Source organism: Globicephala melas, chromosome 3 (assembly GCF_963455315.2).
Source record: "Globicephala melas chromosome 3, mGloMel1.2, whole genome shotgun sequence".
In the NCBI taxonomy this organism is placed as follows: Eukaryota; Metazoa; Chordata; class Mammalia; order Artiodactyla; family Delphinidae; genus Globicephala; species Globicephala melas.
In genome coordinates this window covers 50,652,602-50,680,504 of record NC_083316.1, presented here as the reverse complement: position 1 = coordinate 50,680,504, position 27,903 = coordinate 50,652,602, and the positions used below count along the sequence as shown (strand labels likewise).

Genomic DNA, 27,903 nt, shown 5'->3' with positions numbered 1-27,903 from the left:
ACTACCTTTATCTCCTCCTTTGCCAACCCTACCTCTTAGGGAGTAGAGGCTTCTTAATACAATATACATTATAATGTATTAGATGTAATCAATATTTCATATCATTCAATATGCTAGAAAAAGACAAAACCCTGAATATCCTGGAAAGATTCTAAAGTCTACTCAAATGGTACATTTAGTTAAATGTGGTGGCAGTACCAGTGGAAACAGCAGCATCTTTGCGTGACACTATCATAGAAATAGTAAATAAGTGTTAAGATAAGAGTTCCAGTCTTCTTGACTTGGCTGAATGCAGGAGTCAATCACCAACTACATAAAAACATAGTTCACATTATTACAGTGTATATTACCATGAGTTTCACTGTATTGTATCATAAAGAATAAAATAAGAACAACCACATACACAGCGCAATTTTGAACTACAGGCAGTACCAATAGGGTAGTGTAACTCTGATTTCTGCTTTATGCTTCAATATGGGCAATTTTATATTTAAACAACTAATTATAATTAAGCAAATATTTGTTAGTAATAGTTTTAAGCATTCTGCTAAGTATAAGAGTTAAAACTGTGAAACAGGCATAGTACCTGCATTAAATCCTATCTAGTAAATAGGTAACCATTAAGTTATGAGGTAAGTGCCATGATAGAGTTAATTCAGGCCTTAGGGTCCTATTAACGAGGGGAATATAATAAGAGTATTATTATAAATACAGGGCACAGTCATTTAGATGGACCCAGTGGTATTAAGTTCTAATTTAAAAGCCTAGGATATATGTGTCCACCCATCTCATTTAGATTATTAAAGGCCTTGTTTACCTACTTAAAATTATGTCTCATTATAATGAAAGCTTTTTTTTCCCTACAATTCCCTTCTGAGTCCTATGTTGTTTGATACATAATATTTCATTTTTCACAAAGATGCAACTTGCAAAAAGATGATTTGACAAAAAGAAATTTGAAGCATGTTTTAATAAAAGTTAAAAAAAAGACTACTTCTCCAAGAGTTTTCCATTATATATATAGAATGAGCCCTGATTTTAAGTGGAAATCCAACTTTCCTTCATTTCAACAGGCATTATTTGGTTCCAGGAGATTAATGTACAATAAAGGACATTTGCAAGGAATAGACAAGATTGTGAATGAAGAGTCCCAATCAGTGGGCATTTATATAAAAAGGGAGATTTCTAACAAAACAATCTTTACCAGCTAATGCTTAACCCTCATTTTTTAAACATAGCATTTAGTTTAAGTAACCTCTTGTGAGATGATCTTTAGAACTTTTAGATTAGTCTCATCTCACTCTTCTTCTTTAATATGTTGATGTATATGTTTATATATTTAATATGATGAAAAATAGTAATTTTTCAAGAATATACAATCTAAGATAGTTTTCTTTGTATTGTTTTACAGCAGCAGGAGTAAAATTGAGTGAGGATGCTGCTTCAAGGGGATTTGAGGTCTTTCCCTTACACAGGAACAGAGAAGGGCTAATATATTGACATTTGAGCTCACTTTACTAGATATCAATGAAAATCTATAAACTATCTTAAAACTGTCTTCAGGGTTTCAAGGGCAATGCTTGATCTGCACATCTGCAAGAGGGGCAAGAAAGTCTCACTTGTAAGGGACCCTAATTCTCCTAGTGAAACTCATTTTATACCCATGTGAGCACCCAGAAAGGTTCATCTATGAGGGGAACACTACCAGTTAGAGAAAACTGGAGTCTGCTATTGCAGCTTGCATTTAACAGAATATGACTACTTTGACTCAAAGAAATATGAGTAAGATAAGCCTCAGAACCAACTCTTCAGACCTGGCAGGTTCTCACCCTAGGGCGGCTGCAAGGTCTCCTAGTAACTGCATGTCCTATGTGATTTGGTGGCAAGAGGAACTCTGAATGTTGGGAAAGAGAGACCAACCAGGAGTATCTCATTAATACTTATGAATATTTATCTATGTATCCTCTGAATATAAATTTTAACCTGATTTTCTTACCCTTTCCTAGTGAACTGTTCAAAGTTAAAATCTAGTTAGGAAGTTCCATCTCCAACTAAATATGTAGCCTAATGACAGAGGCACATACAACAGGGACCAAACCAAACCAAAAACAAAAATTCTATATTTGACACTTTGTCAAAGTGGAGCTATGGATTTTACAATATACAAGTCATTACAGAATATAATTTATGCTTAACTGATGTTAATATTTAGGGGTTCCTATTTCATTAGGTAGATAAACTACAGTTAAAATTTTATCCATTTTAATGTAATAATTCCACTTAATATTTGGTACTGCAATATTTTATACCCATGATTTTTATACCTGAATAGGAAAAGAGTTGTTACAAATACTTTAACCCTTTGGCCCAGGAGAAATCTGCTAGTACTATAAGACCTTCTTAGGTTAGAGAATTTATCCAAGCTTTCATCTCAGCCATCTTGTGTTTAAGTTGTGCTTATTGATGTCCTTTAAGATTCTGGAGCATTAAGAATTATTTCAGTAACTGTTTCATTACCCAAGAATAACTAGTTTACCCTCTGTTAGAGGAATAATAAGGCCAAGAGGAGATCTACTAAATTAAGCCCAATTCAACAATAACCTTTATTGTGCTCTTAGTATGATAAAGACAAAATGCTAAGTACTTTGTACTGTTATGATGTATACTGTTATTATTTTGTATTTAAAGTTACACTTCAAGATTTAGAAAAAGGCTTTTGAAAGCCTATGGATAGGGATATACTAGTGGATCTTCAAAACAGATAGTTAGTGGGAAGCAGCCACATAGCACAGGGAGATCAGCTTGGTGCTTTGTGACCACCTAGAGGGGTGGGATAGGGAGGGTGGGAGGGAGGGAGATGCAAGAGGGAGGGGATATGGGGATATAAGTATATGTATAGCTGATTCAATTTGTTATAAAGCAGAAATTAACACACCATTGTAAAGCAATTATACTCCAATAAAGATGTTAAAAAAAAAAAGGTTATCACAGCATCCATTCTTGGCTTCAAAGAATCCATGATTCTCTGTCTTCTGTATGAAAAGAAACAGGACTCCATCCTCCCTGCCCACAATCATATTTAATGCTGCACTTCGGTTTACTTATTTATTTTTAAAAACTGTCAAAGTAACACATGGCCATGGTTTGAAAAGATCCAAATGATGTTAAAAGGCTCAAAAAACCAAAACCAAAACCAAAACAACAATGAAGATCTATTCCACTCCCTCTATATCTAGCTCCACTCACAATCCCCAGGGACTGTTTTAAATATCCCTGTTTTCAAGCTTTTTTCTGGAGATTAACCTCCATTAAACTCCTGCAAGGCAGTGTTTTTCAACACTTGGTTTGCAAACCACTAGCCATATGTGAAAGGATTTAGGATGAAATTGAATGAAAAATTTAAAAATTTTCAGTTACCTATTTATTTTAATGTATATTAGAAGAAATGTATAAACTAGAACATCAAATACATAAATTCACAAATAAATTGTTAAGGATGAGGCTAAAATAAGTATTTTTTTAAAAAATGTGTGTTGATATGAAGAAAATCCTTAAGTAAAAAAGTAATTCTGGTGGTATGTGGATACAGTAAAAATTGTAAAGGTGGTAGGAAAATGAGAGAAATTTGAGAAACACTGCTCTAATCATTATGCTTATTTTTCTATTTCTTTTTTATAATAAAATATATTTTTTCCATACATTAATGCACAAGAGTGACTACACTAAAAGACATCATGAAATAGATACTCCTACTGATAAAGAATGAGTTTGTACATATATACAATGGAATGCTACTCAGTCATAAAAAAGAACAAAATAATGCCATTTGCACCAACATGGACGCAGCTAGAGATTATCATACTAAGTGAAGTCAGAAAGAGAAAGACAAATACCATATGATATCACTTGTATATGCAATCTAAAATATGGTACAAATGAACCTATCTGCAAAACAGAAAGACTCACAGACATAGAGAACAGACTTGCAGTTGACAAGGGGGAGGGAGGTGGAGGAGGGACTGGGAGTTTGGGATTAGCAGATATAAACTATTATATATAGGATGGATAAACAACAAGGTCCTAGTATATAGCATAGGGAATTATATTCAATATCCTGTGATAAAAGAAAAGAATATAAAGAAAAAAAGAATGTCTGTGTATAACTGAGTCACTTTGCTGTACAGCAGAGACTGGCACAGCATTGTAAATCCACTATACCTCAATAAAAAAAAAATGAACAAGTTTGGATTTTGGAGGCAGTGATGATTCTGTACAAGATGAACAGAAAAATGAAAAAATGAAAAATTTCATGGATGAACTCAAGAACAAAACCACTATTAGCATAAGAATTAACAGACCAGATTTTTTGGTATAGAATAAGAGAAAGTATGAAATGCCGTTAATGGGAATAGGGACAATAGAACAAGACCAATTACAGGTTGTCACAGTGGATAAAAAGAGGAAGTGTGATGTTCTTTTGGATGAGCTGTATGTCCTGGATAAAGCCCAGCAGGACATCTAAAAGTCAGACAGAATACAGGATAATTCATCACTGTGTGGGACTGGCCCAAACACTGCAGGATATCTGTCATCCCTACCCCTGCTTACTAGATGCCAGTAGCATCCTCATATTATTGTGACAGCCAAAATATCCCTGGTGAAAAATATCATAAGCCTGCTTTATGCTTAAAATCCTAGATTAGGTTAAATGTCATTTCTTTACTTACTTAGGGACTTCTACACACAAGGTGAGGACTTAGCCATTTTCTTTTCCTTTTTTCCCAATGGAGTTCACCAGCACTTCTGCTTATCAGCATCTAGTTCCACCATGTAAAGGCACAAGAGTAGTGGCATGGGGTGGGTGGTCAAAAAAGGAGACAGACATTGAATGGAGGAAAGTAGTGGAACAAGTGTAGAAATCCTCCTTGCTGAGGTGTGGGTACATCTGAATGAGGTGAGAGCAGTGAGTGACTTCACAATTAGAGTTAAGTTGTACTGACCCTGTGGCTCCCTATGCAGTACCTGAGACACTTGTATCTTCCACATGAGCATGGGCTGGGATCCCTGAACAGTGAACACTGAGTCTATCGTAGGACTGCCCATACCAGTGTTCTTCAGAGTCCACAATAGGGGCAGTGACATGCTTCGTTTGAAGGCTTCAGTCATAAAGTCAATTCAAAAAAATATGATGCCTTCCTTCACAACGAAACCATAATCTCCTTGGCGGAGGGATTCCTCCCCCCTCACTTGGATGACCCTCTCTCCATTTAATGCTCGTAAGACATAGCCTTTTCCCTTCCTCAGCCTGCTGATGAAGGTGGCCTGCAGATCCTGTTATACAGCATGTAGCACCTCTCTGAACAGACCTACTGTTGGGATGCTGATGTGGGAGTTCCTTGTCTGAAAGAATGAGGCTGTCAGTCAATGAATAAGAAAGGTCTTCCCTATCCAGAGGTCTGTCTCCTCAGCTCTGCCCATCCTGGATTCTTTTTCATCTCCACAGACAAAAGAACTCTAGTTAACACCAGAACTTTTCCCAATCTCACAAGCAGGCTTAGAGTCTTCCATGTGCAAAACTTATTCTGCTGTTTTCCAAAGTGACTTTGCCATTTTATACTCCAACCAGCAATATATGAGTTCCAATTTCTCCATATCCTTGTCAACACTTGTTGTTGTCTATCTTTTTAACTATAGCCATCCTAGTTACTGTGAAGTGATAGCTCATTATAGTTTGGATTTGCAACTAATGACTAATGATATTGAGCATTTTTTTTCATGCTTATTGGCCATCTTTATATCTTCTTTGGAGAACTGTCTATTCAAACTCTTTGTCCATTTTAAAATAGAGTTGTTTTTTAATTCTTGAGTTGTAACAGTTCTTTATATATTCTAGATACTAGATCCTTTTCACATATATGACTTACAAATATTTGCATTTATCCTGTGGTTATCTTTTCACTTTCTTGATAATATCCCTTTAAGCAGAGAAGTTTTTAACTTTGATGAAGTCTGATTCATCTATTTCTTTTTTGGCTGTTTGTGCTTTAGGTGTCATATCTAAGAAACCATAGCCCAATACAATTTCAAAAAATATTTACACCTATGTTGTCTTCTAAGAGTTTTATATTTTTATCTCTTACATTTAGGTCTTTGTTCCATTTTAAGTTAATTTGTGTATGTATGTGTGTGTGTTTGTGTGTGTGTGTGTTCATAGTGTGAGGGAGGCTTCCAAATTCATGCCTTTGCATCTGAATTTCTAAATGTGACAGGCTCTCTATGTTCTTACTGAGTATAATGGTAGACTTCAGTACATTTTTTAAAAAATAAATGTTTTTCTATTTGCTGTACATCCTTAGGACAATTTCCATAGACTTAAATGAAATAAAAATCATTTCACCAGTTAAACAGTTGTTTTGCTGGAGTGAGGATCCATGAAGCTTCTCACGTTACCATTCCAGAAATCTTCTTCACTATTTCTTAATTTATCAACTTTAAATAATATTGACTTCCTTCTAGGAGGATTTGGGTCTTTTGCAATATCTTCTTCCCTTCTCACCTCTCAAATTTTTGTGAATAATATCATTTTTAGTTTCTATATTGTCTACCTTCATTATTAGTATGCTTTCATCAGTTAGGATGCTCTTGGTGTACACTAATAGAAAATTTATTCAAACTGCCTTAGTTAATTAATAAATTTAATATTTCATGTAATAGAAAATTCAAAGGTAGGGTAGGCTTCAAACCTGGCTGACTTGGTGGTTAAACAATGTCATCAAGACCCCTTGTTCATTTCTTTCTTTAGTTTTACTATCCAAAATAAAGACTTTATACTCAGCTGGTTCCCCACTTGCTCATAAGATGGCTGCCAGTAATTATCCCTATTACACACCTTCTTGTTTATGTCCAATGGGGAAGAAACTAGCTTTTCCATCTCATGTCTTAAGAGTAAAGGCAAATTTTAGTCTCACCTCATCACTCAGAACTTAAACACATGCCCATTTATGAACCTATCACTGGCAAAGGAATAGATTACCAAAAAGCCAAAGATGGGTTCATCTACCCAGGAGCCACCTGACCTATGCTGAGGGAGTTAAATACTGGAATAAAACTCAGGGTATGTTAGGAAGAAAGATGTAATGGATATAAATTAGCAACCAATAGTGTCTACTACCTATTTTTTTGTATGCTTTTGTGTTAACTTTTTTTCCCCATATTTGCTAGTTTTATTTATTTAACTTTTTTTTTTAAAACATCTTTATTGGAGTATAATTGCTTTACAATGGTGTGTTAGTTTCTGCTTGATAACAAAGTGCATCAGCTGTACATATATCCCCATATCTCCTCCCTCTTGCATCTCTCTCCCTCCCTCCGTATCCCAACCCTCTAGGTGGTCACAAAGCACCGAGCTGATCTCCTGTGCTATGCAGCTGCTTCCCACTAGCTATCTATTTTACATTTGGTAGTATATATATGTCCATGCCACTCTGTTAACTTTTGACAGTATTATCTTGACCTCCACTAACAAATGATATTAATGCCTTCCACCCTGTCTTCTATATATGCTCTCCCACTTCAAATTCTCAACTTCTAGTGTATCAAGTACTTTATCAAGATCACATCTAACAGTGTTAAGAAATATAAGCAAAATCACATGAAATACTGAATGTTATATTGAGAGTGGTTTAAATCATTATTTTCCTAAGCACACTCTATGGAATAAATCTGGAAGGAATTTCATCATAACTCTATCCACTGAACTACTCTAAATCACAACTAACCCCTTATTCATTTGCCAAATATCTTCAGTTCCTTTAGAAAATGACAACCTTCCCACTTTAATCTTTGATAATAACTGTCCCCTGGTTTGTACACAATTGGAATGGTGACATTAGGTAGCTGAGATGATTAATTCATTCACTTAATAAATAACTCTCAGGGTTCAGTAAAGTTAACAGAATAGTGTAAGATTGGAAACTGACTTTCTCCCAAAATATCAACAAAAGCAGCTGAAACCAGAAGAGGAAAAAAATCCCATTTACAATTGCAGCAACAAAAGTATACAGGCATAGGGCTTCCCTGGTGGCGCAGTGGTTGAGAGTCCGCCTGCCGATGCAGGGTACACGGGTTCCTGCCCCGATCCGGGAGGATTTCACATGCTGCGGAGCGGCTGGGCCCGCGCGTCCGGAGCCTGTGCTCCGCAATGGGAGAGGCCACAACAGTGAGAGGCCCGCGTACAGCAAAAAAAAAAAAAAAAAAAAAAATACAGGCATAAAGCTAATAAGAATTTTGCTGTGCCATTTGAAAGGAAATTACAGAAATGTTATTGAGAGGCAATATGCTTTCAATATTATAACAATGTTATAAAAATGTCAATTAAAAATGTGAATTATTCCCCAAACAACTTATAAAATTAATTCACTTGTGAGTTATTAAAACATAAAGCTAAAATAATTATAAGACCGAAGTAATGGTATAGGGCAAGATAGAAATATGAATGGAAAAGAACAGCTGCCAAAAAACACAGAAACATTTTAGTAATTATCTTCATTACCTAAAAAAGGCAGTTCAATCAGCATAGAAAAAAATTGAATTGTTCAATAAATGTTAGTGGGATAAATGCTTACAGACACAGAATAAAGGGACTATATATTTTTTTAAATTATGACTTAAGCTGTTTATTCTTTCTAAATTAGTAAAAAACTATTTTGCAAGATTTATTATTATTATTTTTTGTTTGTGGTTTTCTTGTTTTGCTTTTGAAAGGTACTATATTTTTAACCAAACCGCACACCATAATAAATGGACTGGAATTAAGAGCAGGGAAATGAGGACAAAATGAAATCCAAAGTAAATATAGGTAAAGAGACTATTTATAAACAGTAAGTCCCCTACATACGTACCTTCAAGTTGCGAACTTTCAAATATGCGATCGTGTGTTCACATGTCCAATCACATAAGTTAGCTCACATGTCTGGCGTATGTTATCACATGTGTGCATCCTCTACAAGTGGTTGTACTTTTGTGTATTTTACTGTACAGTACTGTATAGAGTGCAGTAGTACAGTATCTTTATTTCAAGCTCAGGATGTCTGGAAGCAAGCGTAAAAGCAGCGGTGATGTAGCTGGTACTACTGTACTTTTCAAGGTACTGTACTGTAAGATTAAAAATGTTCTATTTTTGTGTTTGTTTGTTTTTTATGTATTATTTGTGTGAAAAGTATTATAAGCCTATTACAGTACAGTACTATATGGCTGATTGTGTTAGTTGGGTACCTAGGCTAACTTTGTTGGACTTAACAAACAAATTGGACTTACGAATGTGCTCTCAGAACACAACTCATTCATATGTAGGGGATTTACTGTAATTCTGTAGTGGATAAGGCCTTTCAATACCTAACTTTGAAATTAAAAATAATAAAGGCAAAGGTTGCTACATAAGACTACATAAAATATAGAAGTTCTGCACATTCATAAAATATAATAAACATAATCCAAGTACATATGACAAAATAGGAAAGCGATTTGCCACATATGACAAAAGCTGACATTACTGAAAAAAAAAATCCTCTTGCAATAAACAAGAAAACGATGAACAGACCAAAAGAAAAATCAGCATAGGACATGGTAAGGGATTTAAAAGGAAAAAAAAGGATAGTCCAGAGTGTTGAGAAAATAAGCTCATTATATTGCTGCTTGCAATAATTTTGGAGCATAATTTTGTAACATATACATAGCCTTAAAACACGTACAGACTTTAACTACCAATTCTACTCCTGGAAATCCATTACAAGGAAATGCTCGGAGATGTGTGCAAATATTTATCCATATATATCAGCAAAAAAAGGAATGATAAACAACTAAACTAAATAGTAGATAGCTTAAGTAGATAATGATATAATCACAAGAATTTAAAGTAAAACAAGGGAATTCCCTGGTGGTCCAGTGGGTAAGACTCTGCACTCCCAATGTAGGGGGCCCGGGTTCAATCCCTGGTCGGGGAACTAGAGAGCACATGCATGCTGCAACTACGAGTTCGCATGAAGCAACTAAAGATCTTGCTGCTGCAACTAAGACCCAGCTCAGACAAAATAAATAAAATAAATAAATAAATAATTTTTAAAAAGTAAAACAAAAGCAGGTCAAAAGCCTTATGTTCAAAATGAACATTTTACAAAAAAAAATGATTAAGTATATGGATATAAAATATTCTGGAAGAATACTCGATAAATGATGTTATCTTTAAATGGTAGGACTATGGAGGATTTTGAGCTTATAATTTTATTTGTATACTCTGATTTTTCTATAATGAAATTGTATTACTTACATAATTTTAGAAGTTATTTTTATAGGAAAACCAGACTATATATATATATATATATATTTTTTTTTTTTTTTTGGCTACTGGCAATGTTGCTTTCCCTAATCTATACTCTGATATGCCCTCAGCTCTTATCAAAGAATACCATAAGATACCATGTTAGAACACCTGATATTGCATTTGCTCTGAGGATGTTTTTGAGGACACTGCCTACTCCATCTCTCACTATGCCTAGAAATCACATTAAAAAATTTCTTTTAAAGTGCTGGAAAAAACTTCTCTTGCCCTTAGGAGTTGGTATGTTTCTTTCCATCGATCATGAGAATCATTTAATTGTATGCTTATTTTATTTTTTCTTAGGCAGACAGAATATTAAAACGAAATACTTCATTACTTCCCTTGCCTTGCTACTTCATTGCATATATATTTTAAAACATGTCAAATCTTTTTGAGGTAGGTATAAATAACTAAGTAGTATATTCCCATTATTATTACCAGCTTCTAAATGACAGTGCACAACCAAATTTAGTCTCCATTGGAATAAATATTCCCAATATGATTTATTATATAGAAGAACCAATTTTGGAAATAAAGGAAAATATGACATTGTTGCTTTGATAAATGAACCAAGAGAGAGTCAAGTCATTATTGTTTTAAGACATTAAGGAAAGCAATTTTAAAATCCCTGTCAACATTAAACTGGATCATGGAAGGCAGGGACATCTGTCTAAATCACTATGTACATCGCCTAGATGCTTCCCTTCAAAACAGGCTTTCAGTAAATGTTTTCTTGCATAGATGGTCAGAGATAACACTGAGAAAGAGATGTTACTCTTCACATTTCATTCATTCCAAAGCACCTAGCAAGGGATCTAGTACTAGAAAAGAACCCCATTTTTCCTGCTTCAATGTAAGCCAGAGAAGAAGAACTTCCAGTAAGCTTCTGTCCTCCCATGGAATTGCTTCCTTCCCTCTCTCCACTCCTTACTTGCTCTTCCCCATGAAAGGAAGAGTGATCTGCCAGTGTGACAGATGACAGCCTGCACTCCCTGACCATGTTTCTCTATTGGGTAGAGTCAACTGTGCTTGGCATGTCCTTTTGTCTCCAGGTCTGTCTGTGCTCAGTGCAGTGATTTTGTGCTCCAAACTATATGCACTAGGCAAAGATCAGAGAGGCAAAGCTATATTTGCTCTTCACTGTTTGATTACTGAGCCTGTAAGCCAGGTTTGCAAGTCTTCATGCAGCTGGTTGGGTTAAGGCATGCAAAGCTTATTTTTATAAACTGATTCTTCCTTGCAGATGGGTCCTTGGATTTTCTTTTGCGGAAGAAAAATGTGCCATGTGTTTTCTACAGTTTTACTATTAATAAAGTACATACTTTGATCCTCATTTGGTTCCTCTATGGTTGAGGCGAGAATGTGGATATAGAAATTTCCTCCCCTAAGGTTTAGCACACAGTAGTGCACTCAATAAATATCAGCTCTGCTTACTTCTATCATTCTTCCCTTTCACCTTAGCAGGTTTCTATGTTCCACATTCATTCGTTTTTCCTTTCTCCACTAGTATGTTTTAAATATTGTGTTATATTCCATCTTTACATGATAATTAGGTAAACAAATCCTTGTTCCAATTTTACTATATTCTAGTTCAAGAAGAAAGGCCTTAAGAACAACAAGAAGGTTGAGAAGATTTGGAGTCTGGGGGAAAGGCCTAATAGTTATCCTCAGATATTTACAGATTTATTCTCTGAGACTTCAGAGGAAAAAGCACGGGCCAAAGAATGAGGAGTAGTGGAAGGCAGATTTGAGGAATAAATAATCAACAGGGCTGCTTCAAATTTTAATGGAATGTCCTTGACACTGGAGATGTTCAAGTACATGCTGAACAATAACTAGTTAGGATGCTTTAGAAAAGATCTCAACATTGAATAGAGGACTAGAGATGAGAAACTATTCTCATCTATGATTCTATGATCTTAACAAGTTCTAATGAGTTGGGCAAGCACTGTTTTATAAACTAGAGAGTAACAAATTATGCTGTATATGATTTTCAATGACTTTCTCATGATAATTCATACAGTACTTTTAGAACTGGGACAAAGAGGTAGTCAAAATAGTCAGGTAATTGTGTTAATGAAAGAGAACAGTTACCTGTCTGGAAAAAGACTCTGGAAATAATTGTCCGACACAATGGGCAGGGAGTGCTTGCGGGATTGTCTTTGGCAAGAGTCCGTAAGCAGGGCTCACAGAAGATGTGGTGGCAAGGGTAACACATGTAGGGGTTGAAATAAACATCCAGACACACTGCACAGATGTAGCTCTCCTTTTCTTCTGCATATTCATTGTCATCATCTGTACTCATCTCATTATCCAAAGTCTGCAAAACATAAGCAAAAACAATTTTTCTTAGTTCAGTATGAGATTGGTTGCCTTGAGAAATTGAGACACTGATTTTATATTTTCTTAAAATGAATGAAAATATTTATGAGAAACAGGTAATATCTGTTTCTGTGCATAATCAAAGTGACAGAAATGCTACCTCGCAAAGTGGGAAGAAACTGGAAACATACATGAAAAACCCAGAAGTCTTAATTATTCATTTTAGTATTTTTATATAATGCTACATGTTAAAATATAGTACCTGAACACATTAAGTATACCTGTATCTCTATTTAACCAGCACTACTTAAGTAAGTGTTAGGTCCTAGGATGACAGGTTCCCCCTATCTATTCCACTCCCACCACAGCAAATAAGCTGACTGTCGCAAGATTATAAAGCCTTACATGGGCATTCATACATGAAGAGAAGTGGGGGTAAGAGGATGTCATACTTCATCTTCACACCATGCATGGAGCGTTTTTATTCTACATTTTGCACCTTCCTGGACCTCAAAGCCAATAAAAGGCCAAAGCCTGAGGTATGTCAGGAAGTAGATAAGGCAAAGAAACTTGTAGTAATTCTGGGATGAGCCTTGTAACTGGGAAATATGATGATCCCTCTCCTCTCTCCCAAATGGAACAGTTAAGAAAGACGCTATTAAAAGGTAGTTAGGATTTGTTATAAAGCATAAACCAACACACCATTGTAAAGCAATTATACTCCAATAAGGATGTCAAACAAACAAACAAACAAAAAAAAAACTGTAGTTAGGAAAGAGGCACTCAGGTTAGCAGCACAAAATCTGGTGGCTGAATTCCTGTTACTTAACATCACAATATTCCTCATCCATGAGGATGCTGTGAGAATTAAATGAGGTAATCCACATAAAGCGTTAAGCAAAGTGTCTGGTATATAACAAATATTCAATAAATATTAACCATAGCCATCCTTCTCTCCTCTCTTCTTCAAAGGCCCTATAGTCTTGGTTAGAGCCTTGGGAAATTTTCTTCAAACCAGGCCTGACCTCAGTCCACTGAGGCATAATGGGAATCTACATGGTGTAGATGCTTTCCTCCTCACTTTAATGGATGTCAAAAATGGAGATCAGTGATTAATATTTGAGTAAGCCTTGGGTTTAATAAATATTTTTAGGTTACATGAAATGTAAAAGTTACACAAATGAGGCAAACAGAGCCTTGAAAATACAGAAGAACCTTTCTACTGGATAAACTATTATTTGATTTATCCAGATGGCTTTGCTTCCTCTTTCTGCTGCTTGTTGATAATTTCTCTCTTTATGAAAGACATATTTGAGGCATTAGGCCATTCTTTTTAATTGTTTGTCTGATTTTTCTTAAGCATTTTTACTTAATCTAGTTATTTGTTGTTACTGGCTAGATGTGTTGCAAATATTTCTTCCTTTTCTCTGGTTTGCCTTTTCATTCTTTTCATAGTGTTTTTTGATAAAATGAAATTCTTAATTTTAAAGAACATTTTTCCTTTATGATTTAATACTTTTTGTGTCTTATTTAAGAACTCTTACTTTTTCCCAAGGTCAGTAAGAGAGTCTTATTTTGCATCCTATAATCTACCTGAAATTGATTTTCATGTATGGTGCACATTAGGGTTAAATTTCATTTTTATTTTTATGTAATTAGTAATTGGTACAGCCCATTTATTGCAAAGACCTTACTTTCCTCCACTGTTCTAAAGTGCCATGTTGTTATTCGGCCAAATATGCATGGGTTGGCTTCTATTCTGTTCCATTACTTTACTGTCTATTCCTATGCCATTATCACAATTTCTTACTGTGGGCTTATAATAAGCTTCAATAGCTGGTAAAGGAAGTCCTTTCATCTTAAAGTCTAATAAGAACCTGCAGTATAAACAAGCAAACAAACAAACAAAGCAACTAATACTAAACTTTCTTTGGGTTATTTGTATGGAAATATGTTAATATAAATGTTTCAGACATTACATGAAATTTCTAAAAATCTTAAAAAAAAAAAAGCCCTTACTCAGGTGGATGATTACAAAATAGATAAAATTCTTCCTGTCTCTCTATGTGTACCCATATGCATTTCATCAAGATGTGGAGATTAGTTTTCCACCTTCTGATTTTGGGCTCTGTCATGTGACTTGCTTTGGCCAATGGATTGTTAGTAAATATGATGCAAACAGAGGCTTAAAAAAAGCTTGTGCATTGGAATAATCCTCTCTTGATGATATTGGGAACCCTAGTCTACTACCATGTGAACAAGCCTAGGCTAACCTGCTGAATAGTAAGTGAATATGGTCCAGCTGCCTCCATTCTGACTGCTGATAACAAGCCAACCACCAGACGTGTGTGGGTAGAGTCAATGACTGTCACCTAACTGTAAATGTACTGGTGAGCCCAGAAGACACCATGTGGATCAGAGATAAGCCATTACAGCTGAGCTCAGCCCCAACTGCCGACTCAGAAAACTGTGAGTGAATATAGGTTGTTGTTTTAAACAACTAAATAAAATCTGTTTGTTACATAATAAAAATTAGTTGACACATCCTTGTCTACACATGGCTAACTTTACCTCATTTTTAAAACCTTAGTTTAAATACCAACTTCCCCAAAGGATTTCACTGCTATTCTATCTAAAGTTGTTCTGTCACTGCTACTTATTTGTTTCCTCATAATAATTTTTATTTGCCTATTTTTCTATGTCTCTCAATAGAATGTTAAGATTAATAAAGGGGAATGAAAAAATATATATACATACACACACATTTTTTCCCCAATGAATTAATAGTAGAGGCTGCTTGGTGGTGGCTTGCAGTCTCAAAATGCTCACAGGTTCAGCTTGTTAAATATTGTATTGATTATACCTCTATTAAGTGTTCTTAGGTGTTCTTGTAGGCCTTTTGGATATTTACAGCTAGAAAACAAGCATTCTGTGAAATCTCATATAACATAAACAAAGTTTAACACAGAGAAGATATGAAGTAACTGTCCCTCACCAACAGAAAGATTGTGGCTATGAGTTGAACACTAATAAAAATCTGCTGGAAAGGCAACAGTATCCACAACTTTTCTCATTATTGTTATATGACTATTCTCTCCTGTACTTAAAAGAAACTTGAAAAAGGAAAGCTGTAAGTGCACAATTAGTACCGATTAGGGACCCCCAGATAATAAAAACATCTTTGGACCTAGATGCTTACTTACTAAAATTTTATTTCATAGTGACAGCTTATTCTGTTTGTATTACACTCTCAATATTGTGTCTTGAGATTTGAACTAATTAACCTCAAAGAAACTCATGGCATAAGAAAATCATAATTTGAAGACCCACTTAAAGCAATCCAAATTGTGGCCCTAATAACTGTAAATAATTTTTATTTCTATGAAGTACTTTATCTCTACATATATAACAAAAGTGACTAGATTTCATTAAAATATACATCAAAGAAATAAATGATTTGCTATTTAAAAACACAACCATATTATGGAAATAAACTTGAAGGTGGAAGTTTGCAAATAGAAAATGAGGTCAGAACTATTCATCTATTAGCTGAGCTACGTGACTCAATCCACAAAACAGATGTAACACATACAAAGACCTCTAGAATCACTATATTTTAAGGGACCAAAAAGGGTGAAGAGTTTCCATTACACAGAGAATTGAACATATCTGATAATAAAAACTGTTCTGCAAGAAGACAAAAAAACCACCTCAAAGATAGAACTCCACTGGGCTTTTCTCCAAATTAGAGAGATAATAATAAATTTACTGTTGGATATATGGTTATATTTTAAAAATTAATTACACATTAATAGATAAAAGTCAACCTGGAAAAAGGTTTTTAATAGGTGTGCCTATGAACTCATCTTCATCTCATCAACATTTCAATTACCATAGATAGAGACCATCAAAATGCTTCTCAGAAATGGAGAGGTGACAGGAAAGATGGCTGCCTAGTTAAAAACAACTAAAATCCTTTCTGAACAGGAGGGAAACCTTCAAGATGGCAGAGGAGTAAGACATGGAGATCACCTTGCTTCCCACAAATACATCAGAAATACATCTACATGTGGAACAACTCCTATGGAACACCTACTGAACGCTGGCAGAAGACCTCAGACTTCCCAAAAGATGCCCTCAGGCGACCTACAGGCAGAGGCGGGGCCAATCCAAAGCTGAACCCCAGGAGCAGTGTGAACAAAGAAGATAAAGGGAAATTTCTCCCAGCACCCTCAGGAGCAGCAGATTAAATCTCCACAATCAAATTGATGTACCCTGCATCTCTGGAATACCAGAATAGACAATGAATCAATCCAAAATTGAAGTGGTGGACTTTAGGAGCAACTATAGACTTGGGATTTGCTTTCTGCATCTAATTTGTTTCTGGTTTTATGTTTATCTTAGTTTAATATTTAGAGTTTATTATCACTGGTAGATTTGTTTATTAATTTGGTTCCTCTCTTCCTGTTTTTTTATATACACATATGTATTTTTTTCCTATTTCTCTTTTTGTGAGGTATATGTGTATGCTTCTTTGTGTGATTTTTGTCTGTATAGCTTTGCTTTTACCATTTGTCCTAGGGTTCTGTCTGTCTGTTTTTTTTTATTTAGTATAGTTTTTAGCGCTTATTATGATTGGTGGATTTGTTTTTTGGTTTCGTTGCTCTCTTCTTTCTTTCATTCTATTTTTATTACTTTTTCGTTGCTCTCTTCTTTCTTTCATTCTTTTTTATTAATTCTTAACAATTTTTATTAATTAAAAAAATTATTTTAATAACTTTATTTTATTTATCTATTTATCTGTCTGTTTCTTTTTTTATGTATTTATGTATTTATTTATTTATTTATTTCTCCCTTTTCTTTTGAGCCGTGTGGCTGACAGGGTCTTGGTGCTTTGGCCAGGTGTCAGGCCTATGCCTCTCAGGTGGGAGAGCCAAGTTCAGGACACTGGCCCACCAGAGACTTCCCGGCTCCACTTAATATCAAATGGCAAAAGCTCTCCCAAAGATCTCCATCTCAGCGCTAAGACCCAGCTCCACTCAAAAACCAACAAGCTACAGTGCTGGACACCCTATGCCAAACAACTAGCAAGACAGGAACACAACAACACCCATTAGCAGAGAGGCAGCCTAAAATCGTAATAAGGTCACAGACACGCTCAAAACACACCACCGGACACGGTCCTGCCCACCAGAAAGACAAGATCCAGCCTCATCCACCAGAACACAGGCCCTAGTTCCCTCTACCAGGAAGCCTACACAGCCCACTGAAACAACCTTAGCCACTAGGGGCAGACACCAAAAACAACAGGAACTATGAAACTGCAGCCTGCGAAAATGAGACCCCAAACACAGAAAGTTAAGCAAAATGAGAAGACAGACAAACACACAGCAGATTTAGGAGCAACGTAAAAACCCATCAGACCTAACAAATGAAGAGGAAATAGGCAGTCTACCTGAAAAAGAATTCATAGTAATGACAGTAAAGATGATCCAAAATCTTGGAAATAGAATGGAGAAAATACAAGAAACGTTTAACAAGGACCTAGAAGAAATAAAGAGAAAACAAACAAATATGAACAGCACAATAAATGAAATTAATGTTTCTCTAGAAGCAATCGATAGCAGAATAATTGAGGCAGAAGAACGGATAAGTGACATGGAGGATAAAATAGTGGAAATAACTACCATACAGCAGAATAAAGAAAAAAGAATGAAAAGAATTGAGGACAGTCTCAAAGACCTCTGGGACAACATTAAACACACCAACATTCGAATTATAGGGGTCCCAGAAGAAGAAGAGAAAAAGAAAAGAACTGAGAAAATATTTGAAGAGATTATAGTTGAAAACTTCCCTAGTATGGGAAACTACATAGTCAATCAAGTCCAGGAAGCGCACAGAGTCCCATACAGGATGAATCCAAGGGGAAAATGCCAAGACACATATTAATCAAATTATAAAAAGTTAAATACAAAGAAAAAATATTAAAAGTAGCAAGGGAAAAACAACAAATAACAGACAAGGGAATTCCCATAAGGTTATCAGCTGATATTTCAGCAGAGACTCTGCAAGCCAGAAGGGAACGGCAGGATAAATTGAAAGTGACGAAAGGGAAAAACCTACAAACAACATTACTCTATCCAGCAAGGATCCCATTCAGATTCAACGGAGAAAATAAAACTTTTACGAACAAGCAAAAGCTAAGAGAATTCAGCACCACCAAACCAGCTTAACAACAAATGCTAAAGGAACTTCTCTAGGCAGGAAACACAAGAGAAGGAAAAGACCTACAATAACAAACCCAAAACAATTAAGAAAATGGTAATAGGAACATACATAGTGATAATTACCATAAATGTAAATAGGTTAAATGCTCCACCCAAAAGACACAAACGGGCTGAATGGATACAAAAACAACACCAGTATATATGCTGTCTACAAGAGACCCACTTGAGACCTAGGGACACATGCAGACTGAAAGTGAGGGGATGGAACGAGATATTCCAGGCAAATGGAAAACAAAAGAAAGCTGGAGCAGCAATTCTCATATCCGACAAAATAGACTTTAAAATAAAGACTGTTACAAGAGACAAAGAAGGACACTACATAATGATCAAGGGATCAATTCAAGAAGATATAACAATTGTAAATATTTATGCACCCAACATAGGAGCACAACAATACATAAGGCAAATGCTAACAGTCATTAAAGGGGAAATTGACAGTAAAACAATCATACTAGGGGACTTTAATACACCAGTTTCACCAATGCACAGATAATCCAAAATGACAATAAATAAGGAAAACAAGTTTTAAATGATACATTAAACAAGATGGACTTAATTGATACTTATAGGACATTCCACCTAAAAACAACAGAATACACTTTCTTCTCAAGTGCTCATGGAACATTCTCCAGGATAGATCATATCTTGGGTCACAAATCAAGCCTGGGTAAATTTAAGAAAATTGAAATCATATCAAGTATCTCTTCCAACCACAATGCTATGAGACTAGATAACAATTACAGGAAAAATTCTGTAAAAAATACAAACACATGGGGGCTAAACAATACAGTACTAAATAACCAAGAGATCACTGAAGAAATCAAAGAGGAAATCAAAAACTACCTAGAAACAAATGACAATGAAAACACGATGACCCAAAACCTATAGGATGCAGCAAAAGCAGTTCAAAGAGGGTAGTTTACAGCAATACAATGTTATGTCAAGAAACAAGAAACATCTCAAATAAACAACCTAACCTTTCACCTAAAGCAATTAGAGGAAGGGGAACAAAAAGACCCAAATTTAGTAGAAGGAAAGAAATCATAAAGATCAGATCAGAAATAAATGAAAAAGAAATGAAGGAAACAATAGCAAAGATCAATAAAAATAAAAGCTGGTTCTTTGAGAAGATAAACAAAATAGATAAACCACTAGCCAGACTCATCAAGAAAAAAAGAGAGAAGGCTCAAATCAATAGAATTAGAAATGAAAAAGGAGAGGTAACAACTGACACTGCAGAAATAAAAAAGATCATGAGAGATTACTACAAGCAACTCTATGCCAATAAAATGGACAATCTGGAAGAAATGGACAAATTCTTAGAAAAGCACAATCTTCCCAGACTGAATCAGAAGAAATAGAAAATTGGCTTCAGAGGCGAATTCTATCAAACATTTAGAGAAGAGCTAACACCTATCTTTCTCAAACTCTTCCAAAATATAGCAGAGGGAGGAACACTCCCAAACTCATTCTACGAGGCCACCATCACCCTGATACCAAAACCAGACAAAGATGTCACAAAGAAAGAAAACTACAGGCCAAGATCTCTGATGAACATAGATGCAAATATCCTCAACAAAATACTAGCAAACAGAATCTAACAGTACAATAAAAGGATCATACACTATGATCAAGAGGGGTTTATCCCAGGAATGCAAGGATTCTTCAATATACGCAAATCAATCAATGTGATACACCATATTAACAAATTGAAGGGGAAAAAACACAAGATCATCTCAGTAGATGCAGAAAAAGCTTTCAACAAAATTCAGCACCCATTTATGATAAAAACGCTCCAGACAGTAGGCACAGAGGGAACTTACCTCAACATAATAAAGGCCATATCTGACAAACCTATAGCCAACATCATCCTTAATGGTGAAAAACTGAAACCATTTCCACTAAGATCAGGAACAAGACGAGATGGTCCAATCTCACCACTATTACTCAACATAGTTTTGGAAGTTTTAGCCACAGCAATCAGAGAAGAAAAAGAAACAAAAGGAACACAAAGCAGAAAAGAACAATTAAAGCTGTCACTGTTTGCAGATGACATGATACTACACATAGAGAATCCTAAAGATGGTACCAGAAAACTACTACAGCTAATCAATGAATCTGGTAAAGTAGTAGGATACAAAATTAATGGACAGAAATCTCTTGCATTCCTATATACTAGTGATGAAAAATCTGAAAGAGAAATTAAGGAAACACTCCCATTTACCATAGCAACAAAAAGAATAAAATACCTAGGAATAAACCTGCCTAAGGAGACAAAAGACCCATATGCAGAGAACTATAAGACACTGATGAAAGAATTTTAATTAAAATTAAAGATGGAGAGATATACCATGTTCTTGGATTGGAAGAATCCACATTGTGAAAATGCCTATACTACCTAAAGCAATGTACAGATTCAATGCAATCCCTATCAAACTACCACTGGCATTTTTCACAGAACTAGAAAAAAAAATCACAATTTGTATGGAAACACAAAAGACCCTGAATAGCCAAAGCAGTCTTGAGAAAGAAAAACGGAGCTGGAGGAATCAGGCTCCCTGACTTCAGACTATACTACAAAGCTACAGTAATCAAGACAGCATGGTACTGGCACTAAAACAGAAATATAGATCAATGGAACAAGATGCAAAAGAGGTAAACCCATGCAAATATGGTCACCTTATTTTTGATAAAGGAGGGAAGAATATACAATGGAGAAAAGACAGCCTTTTCAATAAGTGGTGCTGGGAAAACTGGAGAGCTACATGTAAAAGAATGAAATGAGAACATTCCCTAACATTATAAACAAAAATAAACTCAAAATGGATTAAAGACCTAAATGTAAGTCCAGAAACTATCAAACTCTTAGAGGAAAACATAGGCAGAACACTCTATGACATAAATCACAGCAAGATCTTTTTTGACCCACCTCCTAGAGAAATGGAAATAAGAACAAAAATAAACAAATGGGACCTAACAAAACTTAAAAGCTTTTGCACAGCAAAGGAATCCATAGAGAAGTCCAAAAGACAACCCTCAGAATGGGAGAAAATATTTGCAAATGAAGCAACTGACAAAGGATTAATTTCCAAAATTTACAAGCAGCTCATTCAGCTCAATGTCAAAAAAGCAAACAACCCAATCCAAAAATGGGCAGAAGACCTAAAGAGACATTTCTCCAAAGAAGATATACAGATTGCCAACAAACATATGAAAGAATGCTCAACATCATTAATCATTAGAGAAATGCAAATCAAAACTACAATGAGATATCATCTCACACCGGTCAGAATGGCCATCATCAAAAACTCTACAAACAATAAATGCTGGAGAGGTTGTGGAGAAAAGGGAACACTCTTGCACTGTTGGTGGGAATGTACATTGATACAGCCACTACGGAGAACAGTACGAAGTTCCTTAAGAAACTAAAACTAGAACTACCATATGACCCACCAATCCCACTACTGGGCATATACCTTGAGAAAACCATAATTCAAAAAGAGTCATGTACCACAATGTTCACTGCAGCTGTATTTACAATAGCTAGGACATGGAAGCAACTTAAGTGTTCATCAACAGATGAATAGATAAAGAAGATGTGGCACATATACACAATGGAATATTACTCAGCCATAAAAAGAAACGAAATTGAGTTATCTGTAGTGAGCTGGATGGACCTAGAGTCTGTCATATAGAATGAAGTAAGTCAGAAAGTGAAAAACAAATACCATATGTTAACACATATATATGGAATCTAAAAAAAAAAAAAGGTTCTGAAGAACCTAGGGGTAGGACAGGAATAAAAACGCAGACATAGAGAATGGACTTGAGGACACAGGGAAAGGGAAGGGTAAGCTGTGACAAAGTGAGAGAGTGGCATGGACTTATATGTACTACCAAATGTAAAATAGATAGCTAGTGGGAAGCAGCCGTTGATATCAACAGGGAGATCAACTCGTTGCTTTGTGACCACCTAGAAGGGTGGGATAGGGAGGGTGGGAGGGAGACAAGAGAGAAGGGATATGGGGTATATGTACACATATAGCTGATTCACTTTTTTATAAAGCTGAAACTAACACAGTATTGTAAAGCAATTATACGCCAATAAAGATGTTAAAAAAAAATCCTTTCTGGAACAAGGCATGCCATCAGCAAATAATATAAAAATGTAAAATAGGCTAAACCAGATAGCAGACTTAAGATTTAAAATAAAAGTTAATAAGTACCTGGCTTAAATCAAGATTAAGTTTAACAGGGATAAATATAAATCCCTCATTAAGAATCCAAACCAGACTGCAGACATAGAAGATGCATGAAACTTAGCTGAGAGCAATTCATCTAAAGAAGAGATAGAGATTTTAACTAACTAGAAGCTCAGCATATGATGTGGCTACTTAAAAAAGTGGGTTTACGTGGCTACCATTTATATGATCACACCATATTTGTAGCTACTTTGAGGGATGCAGAGAAACTAGAGTTATCCATAGAAGTATACTGAGGGCCAAGGCAGCATAACTTCTGAAACTACCTCATACGAAGTACTGTTGAAAGACTGAGGAGGGGCTTCCCTGGTCGTGCAGTGGTTGAGAGTCCGCCTGCCGATGCAGGGGACACAGGTTTGTGCCCCGGTCCAGGAAGATCCCACATGCCGCGGAGCGGCTAGGCCCGTGAGCCATGGCCGCTGAGCCTGCGCATCCGGAGCCTGTGCTCCGCAACAGGAGAGGCCACAACAGTGAGAGGCCCGAGTACCGCAAAAAAAAAAAAAAGGATATTCACTCAGAAAAATATTAAGAAGAGACAAGATATTCAGGTATTTGTGAGAGAGATCATAATTTTTCTCTGTGTAGTTCTTATGATTAGATATAAAAAGGAATGAATGTATGAGAAGAGAGACTAAAATAAATGATAAAAGAAATACCTATTCATCAACCAAAGTGATATGCACACCAGCATAACATGTTCACTCTTAAAAAGTACATTTGCCACAGAGGTAAACATTTATCTGATGTTTCCTACCAAATTTTGGGGGACTTATAAATAAGATGACAAAAGTTGTACATATTAACTAATTTCGTCAACACAAAGCCCCTGTAAACTACATTTAATTACGATCATCATTTTCTAGATCAAAGGAAACTGAAATATAGGCAGCTCACTTACTGAAACTAGTGGTGATGCCAGAATTTCAACTCAGCCAGTCTGGATCTGAAGCAACACTTTTCATCACCACATTCTTAACTGAATTAATATACTTTGAATAGTCCAGCAAATAATAAATGTTAACTGATGATGATAATGATGTACATAAAAAGAAAAATGAAATTTAGATAGGATCTATAGGGAAGTTAGAAGTATCAAGGCATCATCATTAAAATCAACAAATGAATATAATAGGTGTTCAATTGTCCAACTGCTTTTGGCCCCATAGAAATGATCCTGCAAAGTCAACCAAATGTACTGTCTCTCAAGCTCCTTTACAGGGGCTTCCAGTCTAAGAAAATGAGATAATAAACTGATAAATAATACAAACAACCTTTAAAAAATCTGTAAAAATCAGTACAAAAATTAATAGGTCAAAATTTTTTTTTTTTTTTTTTTTTTTTGCGGTACGCGGGCCTCTCACTGTTGTGGCCTCTCCTGTTGCGGAGCAAAAGGCTCCGGATGCGCAGGCTCAGTGGCCATGGCTCACAGGCACAGCCGCTCTGCGGCATGTGGGATCTTCCCGGACCGGGGCACGAACCCGTGTCCCTTGCATCGGCAGGTGGACTCTCAACCACTGCGCCACCAGGGAAGCCCCAAAATTTTTAAAAAATAATAATGACAACAAAGCAGCAGTGACATTTAGTTTATTTATAATTATTGTGATTACTGTTATGTTGGCCTTATTCCTTCACTTCCTATTTTTTTTCAAGAAGTGATAGTTGGGCAGTAGTTAAGAGCAAGACTCCAGTGCCAATCTTGCTGGACTCTGCCACTACTGCCTGTTTGATCTTACACAAGTTACTTAACTCCCTGGGGTCTCACTTCCCTTATCTGTAAGGTGGGAATACTAAAATTACCTAGCTCGTAGAGTTGTTGAAAGAATTAAAGGAGTTAATATGTACAAAGCACCAGAACAGTTCCTGGAATATAAAAAGTGCTATCTAAGTGTCTGCTGCTATTATTATATCCTATTTCTTTTCTCTAATAATTATTCTTAACTTTTAACCAAAACAGTTAAAGTTTAATGTTTATAACCTCCCTCTTCTGAACAAGACTTAGAAGGCATTTTACTTCCCACTCAAAAACACAAAGACGGCTTATGTTTTATTGCAATCATCTGAACTTTATTTCTAAAATCTTAATAATTGCTTAAATATATTATGCCTCTACTTTGTCAGGATTACCTTCTTAAAATCAATTAATCTATATTTATTTTTAACTATGTTTTACTGTCTTCTTATTTTTATTCTTCAGTTTATTTAACACTGTTTTCTTGTATCCCTTATTGTCCTCTCTCTTGAATTCCATTTTTTGTTGCAATCTATCCTTGAGAATTCTTTTTCCTTAGGAAATATATGTGGGTGGTAAACTGTATGTTCGTGCATGTTTGAAGTCCCTTTATTTTGTCTTCACATTTGAATTCTATTTGAGTATAATTCTAAATAAAAAATAATTTCACTCAAAACATTAAAGATAGAAAGAGGAGACCAAGATGGCAGGGTAGGAAGATATTAAGCTCAACTTTTCCCATGGGCACACCAAAATTACAATTATTTATAGAGCAACTACCCATGAGAATGACCTGAAGACTAACAGGAAAGATGTTCCACAACTAAAGGTAGAAAAAGAAGGAACCACAATAAGATGGGTAGGAGGGGCAGAAACGAAATGCAATGTAGTCAAGACCCACACCCTGGGGTAGGTGACATACAGAGGGGAGAATAATCACAATTGCAGAGGCTCTCCCCAAGGTTCAAGGGATCCAAGCCTCACCTAGGGGTCTCCAGTCCTGGGGTCCTACACAGGGAAGACAAGCCTCCAGAATGTCTGGCTTTGAAGGCCAGTGGGATTTGTGTATAGGAGAGCTGGAGGGCTGTAGGAAACAGGGATTATGCTCTTAAAGGGTGCACACAAATTCTCACAGGCTCTGAGACCCAGTGCAGAGTCAGTAATTTGAAAGGAAACCAGGTTAGACTCATCTGCTGATATTGGAGAGCCTCCCAAAGAGGTGGTGGCAACTAAGACTCACCCTGGGGACACAGACACTGACAGCAGCCATTCTGGGGACCTCCTTCTACCAAGAGGACACTGGTGTTGGCAACTAATATTTTGGAGTCCTCCCTCTAGCCCATTGGTACTGGGACCCAGCCCTGCTAACCAGCCAGATGGCACCAGTTCTGGCAAACCCCAGGCAGAGGAGTCAATCAAGTGGGGATGTAGCCCGGTCCACCAGCCAGTTGAACACCAGCCCTAGGATCCCCCACACCTCCCAGCAAGCTTACCTGGGACTTAACACTGCCTAAGAGTGGGCCAAGGCAAGCCTCAGAACCCCCAGGCCTGAAGCCAATTGCACCAGGACCTGGCTCCACTCACTAGCAGGCTGGGACAAGCACTGTGACCTCTAGCACCTGTATCCAGCTGTCCCAGGACCCAACTCCATGATCCTGCTCACAAGTAGGCCAGCACTTGCCCTGGGATCCCTGGGCCCTACAACCAGCCATGCCAGGACCTGACCCTCCTCACCAGCTCTGGTGACCAGAGCGAAGTGAGCTGCTGGGCCCCACAGGAAATCTCCAACACGAGGCCATTTCTCCAAGATCAGAAAATGTAACCAACCTACCTAATATATACAAATAAAAGTGAAAATTAGCAAAAATGGGGTGAAAAGGAAATATGTTTCAAATTAAGGAATGAGATAAAACCCCACGAGAAGAAAGAGATGAAGCAGAGATAAGCAATCTACCCAATAAAAGTTCAAGGTAATGATCATAAAAATGCTCAATTTGGGAGAAGACTGTATAAACACAGTGAAAGTTTTAACAAAGAGTTAGAAAATATAAATAAGAACCAAACAGAGATGAAAAATACAATAACCAAAATAGAAAAATCACTAGAAGGAATTGACAGTGGATTAGATGATGCAGAGGAACAGATAAGTAAGCTGGAAGACAGAGTAGTGGAAATCACTGAAGGTAAAAAGAATAAAGAAAATAAAATGAAAACAGTTTAAGAGGCCTCTGGGACAACATCAGGCATACTAACATTCATATTATAGGGATCCCATAAGAAGAAGGGAGAGAGAAGGGGGTAGAGAACATATATGAAGACATAATAGCTGAAAAATTCCCTGACCTGGGAAAGGAAACAGACATACAGGTCCAGGAAGCACAGAGAGTCCCAAATACAATCAACCCAAAGAGAACCACACGAAGACACACTGTAACTAAAATGGCAAAAATAAAAGATAAAGAGGAATATTAAAAATGGCAAGGGAAAGCAACAAGTTACTTACAACGGAACGCCCATAAGGCTATCAGCTGACTTCAAAGTAACTCTACAGGCCAGAAGGCAGTGGCATAATATATTCAAAATAATAAAAGGAAAAAACCTACAACCAAAAATACTCTACATAGCCAGGCTTTCATTCAGATTTGATGGAGAGACAAAAGTTTTATAAACAAGCAAAAGCTAAAAGAGATCAGCACCACCAAACCAGCTTTATAAGAAATGTTAAAGGGACTTCTCTAAGTGAAAAAGAAAATGCCACAACTAGAAACATGAAAATTACAAAAGGGAAAAGTTCATCAGTAAAGGCAAATATACAGTAAAGGTAGTAAATCAACCATGCAAAAAGCTAGTGGGAAGATTAAAAGACAAAAGTAGTAAAATCATCTATGTCCTCAAAAGTGGTAAGGAATACACAAAACAAATAGATGT

The 27,903-nt window shown here is 36.1% G+C and overlaps 1 protein-coding gene across 4 annotated transcripts in view; it reads right to left on the bottom strand.

The window, feature by feature from the left end:
- RNF180 (ring finger protein 180) overlaps positions 1 to 27,903 on the bottom strand; it is a 280,386-nt gene that overhangs the window by 54,209 nt on the left and 198,274 nt on the right. For all 4 annotated transcript variants that reach the window (XM_060295817.1, XM_030844068.2, XM_060295818.1 and 1 more), the window contains one exon: positions 12,470 to 12,695. In XM_060295817.1, coding sequence (XP_060151800.1) covers positions 12,470 to 12,695 — 226 coding nt within the window. The remainder of the gene's footprint in view (positions 1 to 12,469; positions 12,696 to 27,903) is intronic.